At 37.9% G+C, this 11,601-nt stretch overlaps 1 protein-coding gene across 2 annotated transcripts; it reads left to right on the plus strand.

Moving 5' to 3' along the window:
* The first annotated feature begins 3,460 nt into the window (after positions 1 to 3,460).
* Positions 3,461 to 11,013, plus strand: pax1a (paired box 1a). 2 transcript variants are annotated; one of them, XM_061253732.1, is made up of 6 exons: positions 3,461 to 3,729; positions 4,239 to 4,868; positions 5,873 to 6,000; positions 6,137 to 6,347; positions 7,468 to 7,525; positions 10,489 to 11,013. In XM_061253732.1, exons 1-6 carry the CDS (start codon positions 3,672 to 3,674, stop codon positions 10,646 to 10,648), a joined length of 1,245 nt encoding a protein of 414 aa, XP_061109716.1. In that variant the 5' UTR covers positions 3,461 to 3,671; the 3' UTR covers positions 10,649 to 11,013. The 2 variants fall into 2 exon arrangements, with proteins under 2 accessions (XP_061109716.1, XP_061109727.1); XM_061253743.1 differs by lacking the exon at positions 7,468 to 7,525.
* The last annotated feature ends 588 nt before the right edge of the window (positions 11,014 to 11,601 follow it).

Below are 11,601 nucleotides of genomic sequence, written 5' to 3' on the forward strand. Positions count from 1 at the left end.
GGTTATAAAAAAACCTTATGATTTTTTTACCATTCCACCATGCAGAATTTTTTGGGAAACATTTATATTATTGGGATACCCTTTTCAGTTTAGACCACAGGTTTTCCATGGGATTTAGGTCTGGTGTGTTTTTACTTCACAATTTCTGTGAGAAGTCATTGTCCTGCTGGACAATCTACCTATGACCAAGACTAGCTGAGGCAACCAGCTTTTCTGCCAAAATTTCCTGGTACTTTGTTTAATTTGTTGTGCCATTGATCTTAAATAGTACCCCTGGACCACTGACAGCAAACCATCTCCAAAACATCAATTACCTACCACCATATTTGACAGTAGGTATGGGTGCTTCTCCTTGTATGTGTTCCTCTTTTGCTGCAAAACATGTCAATGGTTCAATTTTGGCTTCACCATAGCACGCTCTTCCAGTCAGAATTCAAATGAGGTTTGACCAACTCCAGATGCTTGGTTTTGTGTATTGTGCTCAGTGAGAGTGTCTTCTTGCCACCCTTCCAAAGACTTTGTTGGTATGGTGGTGCCATTTTATGCGTTTTTTAGACTTGGTGATGCCACAACAAAACCAATCTCTGCAATTCCCTTCTCCCTGGGAAGTTTGCAAACATTCTGTACATTTATGCAGTTTTATTATTGCCACAGTGCAAGTGCTATGTTTCACTGTTTCTGTATTCTTTTTGTACCCATTACCCGACTTGTGACGATCAATTACCATCTGTGTCTTTTGAATTGACAGTTCTTTGGTTTTTCCCATGTTGATGGTTGGCAGAGGAATTTTGCATGACTGTTACAGAAGTAATGGAATGACACTACATAGTACCGTCAGACTGAGATTAACTAAATTAAAGTAAAATGTAATTGCAAATTTAACTTTATTTGATTTTATTTACAATAATTGTAAGGGGTGCCAATAATTTTGGCACCTGTGGTTTTAAGAAAAAACAAGATTACTAAATAAAAAAACATTGAAGCGATGTAGAAGTAAATGTATTGGAATGAAATGATATAGCTTTCCAGTATTTTTTAACATAAAATATAGATCATTATCCATGGTGTTTATTTTCTGCAGCCTTTTCTCCAGTTTTATTAAGTATCATATGCCAATAACGCTGGAGCCCACTGTATGCTATTAATTAAATTAAATACGTATGAATGAACGGCTAATGTCACACATTGTTCACTTTAGGTAGCCTGATATCCTTAAATTCAGTTAGCCATTAGCCTACGCCTGAGTGAACATTTACAATAACATCTGAGCCTGACATTTCCAAATGCGCTTAAAAATTCCAAGTCACCGAAGTCACCTTTGTAAGAGGTAAATGTCAGTACCTGATATATCGTTGCATCCTTTATCCCGTTTGCTTTTAAGTAGGCTAATTGCGCTGTAGGGACATTTCTGAACACCGACGTTTTCGTGGTTTACTTCTTCTTCTTCTGCTCTGTTGCCTCTCGGTCGTCCAGATGGGGGCGACTGGGTTGTTGCTTTTGTTGATGCCTTGTACCCCATGTAGCCGAGTCAGTGGCTGAGAGTGTTTAAGCAAAAGTAACATATTGCTTTTGAAAAACAGGATCTTATTCTTAACCAGCGCCACCAATGAAGGCCGAACAACCGAATCAGGGATGAGTTTCCCGAACCATGTCGCAATGGTCACAATGACTTGAACTACTTCTTCAAGACATGCGCTCATTTTACGAGAGTTTCCCGAAACATGTCGCAACAAGTAGTACGCGATTTTTTTTCACAACATCCTGGGACTAGTCGTGAGATTACAAGTATTGCGTGTGCCATGTTAAATCCCTTTCAGCTTTTGCACTGACACAGGACAAATACATTACCAATAACACCTAAATCTAAACATACCTAAAACTATGTACCCCGCCCTGCCACATATGTGCATTTTTCATAGCCTACATGAGTAGTGTTGGGAAAGTGATCTTATTTTCTGGCTACTGCTTCTGCAAGTTAATTTTTTATTCATTAAAAAGAGAATTCAAAATGCCTCAATAAATTGGGTAGCCTACTGTCTTGTTGAAGGAAGTGCAATTTGTTAGCACAAACTTCTAAATGTCATTTTCATTCCATATTGTAAACGCACCTGAAGAGTTAACAGAAGTTAAGGCTATCTTCAGGTAACTTTGTGGAGTTCATCTTGAAAAATTGTCCTCACGTCATGCTTTGACAAATGCACATTACATTTTCAAAAGCTGTCTTGAAATTGTGCGTGAAGGATGTCGTGCATTTTCAAATTATATAATAATAATGTATTATTTAGCTGACGCTTTTATCCAAAGCGACTAACAGTTAATTAGAATAAGCAGGGGAAAATCCCCCCTGGAGCAATGCGGGGTGAGGGGCAAGGCCAACAGCTGTGCGGATCTTATCATGGCTACACCGGGGCTTGAACCTGTAAGCACCCTGGTCACAGTCACGGACCTTGGACGCAAGTGCTGCTTTTCTGTCATATTCTTAGTGTGGATACTGAAGACACGTCGCTATCGGGAAACTCACCACAGAACGGTATAGGCTATTCTAAATAGGCAGAATCTAAATTTCAATGGTATAGGCCTATTTTTTCAGTTAATAAAACTAAGATACATCTAGATCTATATCTGGTTCAGACAATTTCCTTCCTTTAAGATAAAATGACGCTACATTTAGTTTGCATTATTATTTTCTCATAAACAATTTCCCATTTCTTTTGTCGCCACTTCATAAATGATAGTGTCAGTGCACCTTTTTACCGTTGGGGCGACTATTATTTTTTACAAGAGACATTTTGCGAGATAATAAACCACAGCTGTACACATGAAGTACATACACACCGTGTAGCTATCGTGTGCTTCGCCTTCACCTTAAAAGTTTAGGTAATGTCAAACAATCTAGCTAAAGAAATCAACATTGGCAGACTTAGCCTGTGCATCGACTTGTCAGACAGTATTGGATCAATATTAAACGGTACTCCGACAGTAGCATACCACAGTAGCCTATTATCTTGAATGCTATGTATCTGAACTCAGTGTCAACCCCACTCATAAAAGGTAATTCCATAGCAATCTCTCAAATTGCGACAGTTTTAAATCTTAAAGAGATTTAAGAGATTGCTATGTGGGACACACATATCAGAATTTAATATCTCTTCTCCATTTAATCGCATTTCTTTAGTCGAAGTTAAACTTTCTAGTCAATTCAAAAACATAATGCTTTTGAATTGACTAGAAACATGTCTCTGTGTTCCAGCTTTCCTCATCTTAAATTAAGCCGCTTTTGTTTTGTTATTGGTGCATGTTGGACACAAGTGCTGCGTTTCTGTCATATTTCTAGTGTGGATATTCAGAGGTTAAAATTGAACATACCGGATGGTGCATGTTCGGAGCTGCCTATCCAGAGCGAAGAGGACCAATGAAATCAAACCATAGCTCCCATTGTAACCAGCCAGATTGACGTGGAGGACGCGTCAAATTAATCCGAGGGAACTTCAGCCTCCAGGATAGACACATTTTCCTTTGTCGGGCGAAGAGTACCTTCGTTTTCTTTGTCTAAAGCAGTTCTATAAAACTATTTGAGAGAAGCTCCTGCAAGCAACCAAAAGCGAATAACTCGAGAGCCTTTCCTCGTATTTAGACCACAACTCCCTTTACGCAGACGGGAGAGTCAGCGCATGCAGCCATTGAGGGGCACATATTTCAAAGAGATCTTCTCTGACCTCGAGCAAATGGGTAAGCTTTCGTTCCTTTCTGCATGGTTCAGCGGCACGAAGTTGATAGAGTCAAAACTTATTTAGCACGCCTGCATAGCGCTAGAAGTATAATGAAATGAAACGTCTATTTAAATGCAGTCTTTATTCCATTCCATGCATTCATTTTGACTTAAATAAACAAATAAAACAGTCGCCAGGCATATTGCATTCGATGTTGTTTCAGAAAGAATAAAGTAGAACAGCCATTTACGATTATTTGCTGCTTTTGATAAATGCTTACATCTGGTGAAACCAAGAGTGCCATAGCTAATGGAACAATACAACACTGGAGAGATGAGACAATGGGAGGCATGCATTAGAAATCTGAAATGAATTATACAAGCTATTTGAGTCTGAACGCCATTTTTACATAATACAATATAGGACAAGAATATGCAGTACTCCTGTTTTGAGAGCTGTTTTTTATTCAGCAAAGTTCAAAATATTTATTTGTTGTTTGTTTACTTATTATATTTCCCATCTTTTTAGAGCAAACCTATGGAGAGGTAAACCAGTTAGGTGGTGTATTTGTAAATGGAAGACCACTACCCAACGCAATACGACTCAGAATCGTGGAACTTGCCCAGCTCGGAATTCGACCCTGTGACATCAGTAGACAGCTCCGGGTATCTCACGGCTGTGTGAGCAAGATTCTTGCTAGATACAACGAGACCGGGTCTATTTTACCCGGTGCCATAGGAGGAAGCAAACCCCGGGTTACAACGCCGAACGTGGTGAAAAATATAAGGGAATACAAACAAGGTGACCCCGGAATCTTCGCTTGGGAGATTCGCGACAGGCTTCTTGGGGACGGAGTCTGTGATAAATACAACGTTCCCTCGGTCAGTTCAATAAGCCGGATATTAAGGAACAAGATTGGAAATCTCTCACAACCTAACCAGTACGAAAGCAGCAAGCAACCCCCTCCTCAGGCAGCACTGTCGTACAACCACATATACCCCTATCCATACCCCAATGCAATGTCACCCACTGGGACCAAAATGGGCAGCGCTCCCGGAGGGCCAGTCACGGCGGCCCATGTTAGCATATCAAGAGCATGGCCTTCTGCGCACACTGTCAGCAATATTTTAGGTATTCGAGCCTTCATGGACCCCGCAGGTTCGTAAAGCATTAAACATTTTATTGATTGATGTTTGTTTGTCTTTGTACACTTTAGAACGCTATAAATATGCGAGTCCGTAGGACACAGGATTCGAGCAATCCATAGTGCGTACAGGTGACTCCAAGTATATGCATAAGTGCACCTAAAATCCACTTTGATAGTTTAATTCTTATTTTAAATGTATCTTAAATAAATTAATGAGAGAGAATATAGTTATTTCTTGTCAGTGTAGCCTACGGCATTCGTAATCACAAAGGAATACATTACGATAATATGTTTTCAAACATGCCCAGGAGCACGCTATTTGCATTAATTGGTGAATAAAAAAGCAATGCAAACATAGCTGGTGCGTATGTGTGCTATTTTCAAAGTAGAAAATGAAATGTAATAATTGAATTACACTTACACAGACAAACACGCGCCGTGCGCTAATACAAATACAGATAACAATATACTAACAAAAACAAAAAATAAAAAAAATAAATAAAAAAAAACAGTGTAAAGGTTGATCAAGCTGAATGCGTACACTCAGTAATGTAATATATAAGATATATTATAGCAGATAAAAAGGTTTTGATATGACCGCTGAAATATTTAAAAGCATTGCTAATTGTGTAATTAAATGCCATGGAATTAAAACAAATGTTTAGCCTATCAAATTATGGCTAGCAGGTGACTCCACTTGTCATCATTATTATAGATAGGCATTTGTATAATAATAATAATAATAATAATAATAATAATAACAATAATAATGTTTATATCAATATTAATAATATGCATTTCTTTAAAAAATAAGAGAAGCAAAAGAAGAACAGAAACAACTACAACAATAAACAATCATAATAATAATAATAATAATAATAATAATAATAATAATAATAATAATAATAATAGCCAGAAATCTCCAGTTTTTCTAAAAAATGTAGCATATACAATTTCATATAGGCTAAAATCTAAGTAGGGTTAAACTTATTTTGGTTCATCGCTTTCTCAACAGCTATTGCTGCAACCGAGGGCTATTCACCGAAAATGGAGGACTGGGGTGGCGTGAACAGAACATTTCCCTCAGCTCACAGTGTCAACGGAATTGATAAATCAATTGAAGCTGACATCAAATACCCTCAGGTATGGATATTGTATAAACCTGTATAAAATACAGCTAAACATGTATGCATACTAAATCTGCTAAATGTAGCCTATCGGTCAAATTAATCAGGTGCCATTACCACATTTTCATAAATTCGTTTTTGCCTTCCTATAGCCTTCGTCAACCTTGTCCAGTTATGTCCCGGCTTGTGCCTATTCGCCCTCCAACCAGTACGGAGTTTATAGCGGCTCAGCAGGTAGCTACATGACACCAGGGCACCACTGGCAGTCACAGAGCTCGGGCCTGTCCCACCCAGGCAGCGGGATGACGATGCACGGGGGAGACATCCATTCTGCAGTGGCATTCAAACATGCATCACGAGACGGTAGGTCTGCGTTTCATTAAATTGGAAAGTTTGTGTATGCGTGTGTGTGTGTGTGTGTGTGTGTGTGTGTGTGCGCGCGCATGCCCAGGTAATGGGAAAGAGCAAGAACGACAGCCGAATCCCATGGATTTGTACTTTTGACACTGAATTATACACCCAATCGCACAAACACATTAAACGCTATAGTAGGCCCACTCGTACAGTTGTGCCTTGCTATAATTCAGATTAAATAATAGATAGGTTACTGTAGCTAAATGCAAAATGTTAGCAATATGTATGTTTCCATATATATGAATGTATATTTCAATATATGAATATTTAGTGTTTAAATATTTACAAATATGTATGTAGCCTATTGAAATAAATAGGCCTGTATTCGACATTACATCGTTTACAACAGCATTGGGTTGAATTAAAATACACAGAATGTATGTTAATTAGGCTATAATACAGTGGAAGAGAAGGATTAGAGAAATTGCTCAACTCCTAAAAAGAAACTTGACACTGGACTGGAGTATATGCAGTGCACGCGCTCAAAAAATGGCTGCTGGAAAGCCTCCATGTTTATTTGTTTATATGAAACCCTACTACATTCGTCTTAGTATATGTTCTTGTCAGTTGCACGAACATACAAGAAAGCCTGATCTAATCATTTTATTGAGGGGATATTTCCCCGATTGCCTAAAATAAATGTTTATTTTTCGAATATTCTTCAACATTTTTTTAACTTGACTTTAGCCAGTAACATCCCCTATGGGCATTTTATCTTACAATTGTGTGTGAACTCCCAGTGATGTTTACTGCAGATATCACATTCAATTTAATGCACATTAATTAGCCGTGATTAACTGCATCATACGCTAATTATAAAGAGGCTGTCAATTATGGTCAAATGTCCGCCTACACACTTATAATCTACAGATGGAAAATATATAAATATCATCTGTAAAGACTCGTGTTATAGAATGAGACACAGCAAAGAAAATAAATATACACAGGGATTTTTAAGCCTGAAGCAATCCCGCAACATGTCTTATTCCAATTTAGCAGTGTGTTTAGCAGAAAACTGTTCAGGGATTCCTCATCGGGTTCACCTTGGGTGAATTATGTTTGTGTGTAGGATCTGCTCCAGTCCAGGGAAATCATAACCAACGGTCTTCCCAAAGCATCAGTCAAAGGTGTGTGTGTGTGTTTGTGAGAAAGAGGTTGTTTATTTATTTACACAGAACACTGACTATGCATTGTGGAGCTTGAATCATGACATTCAGCATTAACTGTCGGAAGACCAATGGCTGATCAGGGGTGAGGTTCCAGAATGTCGTAGCGGCAAGAATCGCTCATTTTCCCTAAGTGTTTCCCGAAACATTTCGCTACTCAAATAGTACGTGAAATGTGTATTTTTTTCCACGACATCCTGGGACTAGTCATGGGATTCCAAGTATTGCGTGCGCCCTGTTAATCCCAGTCAGATTTCCGACAAACAGAGGACAAACTAATTACCTATCTAAACATACCTAAAACTACCGAATGTCCCCTACCCTACACATTTTTAAGACATGAGCAGTTTGGGGAAAGTGATATTATGTTCTAATGCTTCTGCAAGTTTTATTTTTGTAGATTAAAAAAACTCTTGAAAAATTCTCCTCACGTCATGTTTTGGGAAACACAGGTTAAGTTTTCAAGAGCTGTCTTGAGATTGTGCGTGAAGTATGTCGTGCAAGACAGAAACGTCGCTATCGCTATCATAACACATTTTTTGAAGGCATTTACTGTCAACGACATTTTCTTAATTCCCATAAAACAAAAAAGGATGTTGCTTTCAGTAAGTATTCATATAATAATTTTTAAAAAAATAGATCGGTGTTTGGTTTTATTAAAATGGTCATGTTTACGTGCATTTAAATATTACCATCAAATACAATTGGCTCCGGAATTATTGGCACCCTTGATAAATATGCACAAAAAATGCTGTAAACAAAAGAATAATGCAGTTATTGACAAAGTTTATTTTCCAACATTAGTAAAGTAGTGTATTTCATTAATGATTCAATGGGATCAACCAAAGTCTTACATTTTTCAAATAAAAGCAATATTCTCCCAAAAAAACAGTTTCCACAATTATTGGTTTAATACTTTATGCAAACACACGTGGTACAGATGACAGCCATGAGTCTTTTCCTTTAATTTGGAGGGATTTTTGGCTATTCTCCCATCCTTTTCCGAATCATTGATATCCTTGGGTTTGTGCATATGGACCCCCATCTTGGTAAATGGTAAATGGTTGGCATTTATATAGCGCCTTTATCCAAAGCGCTGTACAATTGATGCTTCTCATTCACCCATTCATACACACACTCACACACCGACGGCGATTGGCTGCCATGCAAGGCGCCGACCAGCTTGTCAGGAGCATTTGGGGGTTAAATGTCTTGCTCAGGGACACTTCAACACAGCCCGGGCGGGGGATCAAACCGGCAACCCTCCGACTGCCAGACGACTGCTCTTACAGCCTGAGCCATGTCGCCCCCTTCAGTTCAGACCACAGTTTCTTGATGGCATTTAAGTCTGGAGACTGAGATGGACATTGCAGAATATGGATGTTGTTTTTACTTAACCATTTCTGTGGGATTTTTATGTATACTTGGAGTCATTGTCCTGCAGAACAGTCTACCTACTACCACGTCTCAGCTTCCTAGCAGAGGCAACAAGATTCCCTGGTACTTTGTTGAATTCATTGTGCCATTGATCTTAAATAGTGCCCCTGGACCACTGGAAGCAAAACATCTCCAAAACATCAATGAGCCAGCACCAGATGCTTGGTTTTGTGTATTGTGTTCAATAAGGACTATCTTCTTGCCACTCTTCCCAAGAGTTTGTTGCTATGGAGGTGCCATGTTATGGTTCTTCTTGAAACTTGGTGACCCCAAGATGCAACCAATGTCTGCAATTCTTAAACTGTGATTCTTGAGTTACTTATGTCATCTGTCACCTTCCTTACCATCCGTGGGGATAATATGCACTGTCCTCATTCTGTTTGTAAGTTTGTAATCATTCCATATCTTTTATACCTTTTTATTATTGCAGTTACAGTGCCAAGTGGTATTTTTCACTGTTTATGTATGTTTTTGTACCCAATACCAGACTTGTAATGGTCAATTACCATCTGTGTCTTCTGAATTGACAGTTCTATTCCCATGCTGATGGTTGACAAAGGGATTTAACATGCTTACTACTCATCTCTATAGGCTACTCTAGTGGAACAGGAAGTGATGGAATGACACAATGTAGTTCCTTTAGACTGAGATTAACTCAATTATATTCAATTTGAATTGCCAATTTGATTTTATTTACAATAATTGTTAGGGGTGCCAATAATTTTAGTAATCATAAAAAAACATTGAAACATGAGAGAAGGCCTAAATGTATTGAAATAAAAGTATAAAGCGCTCCCGTTTGTTACATAACATATAGATCGATATCCATGTTGTTAATTATATGCAATATTTTTTTAAATCAATTTTTATTAAAGGTGGCAATAATTCAGTAGCCCAATGTATGCATAAGCCTATCTGTGCCGAAAATTTGTCTTTTGTTGCTAATTTTGTAATTTGTTTCTTCAAATATTGCGCTCTATAATAAAACCATTCGCAACAGTTATTACTGTTATTGTTACTAGGTTAATATCATTATTATTATTATTATTATTATTATTATTATTATTATTAGTAGTAGTAGTAGTAGTAGTAGCAGTAGTAGTAGTAGTAGTAGCAGCAGCAGCAAGTCGCTGTATGCTACTTGTAGTATTAATAATGATGCATATCTGTTACTGTCAATATACTTATAGGCATTTGACACAGGAATGGGCAGCTTCTGAAGTCGGTGAAATTGCGCCTTTACTGGTAATAAGACAGATAATAGACTGAATTAGCGACCACTGTGTGACCGAACCTGGATACACTTTAACAGCTTGTGACATTTTACAATTAGAGCCTGTGATTTCTCTATTTTTCAAAACTGAGAAAAGATTCTTCCGAAAAATAAATAGATAAAAGTGCGGTATGGTTTAGAGATACTGTTCCGTTGAAGGGGAGAATTACGATATGTTTGCTATATAAACACATTTCTTGTTGTCATTCTGCAGGAGACAGAAAACCCCCCAGCCCCTTAAACAAGCAACAGCACCAGGCGTTGAACAGCGTACACGGACTCACCCTTCCTACCTCATCTTCGTAACCCCGAGAGAAAATGACCTGGCCAAACGAGGAACTGAAGTATCCGATATGTGGCAGACCCTTTTTTAGATTTAGCTCATTTCAACAATACCAAAAGTAAGTGAAAGCACTATATTTATAGTTTGCCAGCAAAAGTGTTAACTGTAGGGTCAGCCTGCTTTTCAAAAGCATGTGCATAAAATATCCTATCAAGGATACAATTTGAAACCAAATGAATGTAAAATCATGAATATGATGTTTATCTGTACTGTAATTACCTTCTCTGCAGCCGGTGTTGGTGGTCGGTGCTTTCTCCTAAAAATTATTAACATTGTCAAACAAAAATGTCACCTAAAAATAAATGATTATGACTAAGAAACTGTGGCCTATACAAAACCTAACTGATATTTGTGTTTTTTCCTTTTAATTTTGGTTTCTACGAAGTATGCTGAACGATGTGAATAAAGTAATTAAGTGTAAATGTTAGATATTTGCAAATGCTTTAATTATATTTTTTATAAATCCATTTGTAAATATGGTAAATAAAGTCTTCACTAAACAAGGATACGTCTTACGTGCAATGACATGCATTCTTATATGCTCTGCAATCCTCTCATACTACATGAAACAATAAATAGGCTACAATAAAACACGGAATGCTTCCACATATAACAACAACTCAGGTGAATGGATCGAGAGTTCTAGGCATGTACAGTATTGTACTAATTTCAAACGTATATTTATGGGCTAGCCTATTAGCATAGCCACCTCAGTGTAGGCTCATGGTCACATAATAATATAAATTGCTTAATATTGCGGCATGCCTCTGGTGACAAGTTTAAAGGCACAAGCAGACACCAACAAAGTAACACACCTTGCAAAAACTGAATATGATCTCTCCTTGTGGGTGACCCTTTTTCAACATAATGCGTGCTACCAAGCTTTTCTCTAAATGGTGCATTGCAGTTTTCGGCGCCTCTACTGATGCTATCTTTGCTTACTTTGGATGAATGGCAAAAGGCCAGTGGTGCCTTGAATGCTCA

This window comes from Conger conger, chromosome 1 (genome assembly GCF_963514075.1).
Source record: "Conger conger chromosome 1, fConCon1.1, whole genome shotgun sequence".
Classification (NCBI taxonomy): Eukaryota; Metazoa; Chordata; class Actinopteri; order Anguilliformes; family Congridae; genus Conger; species Conger conger.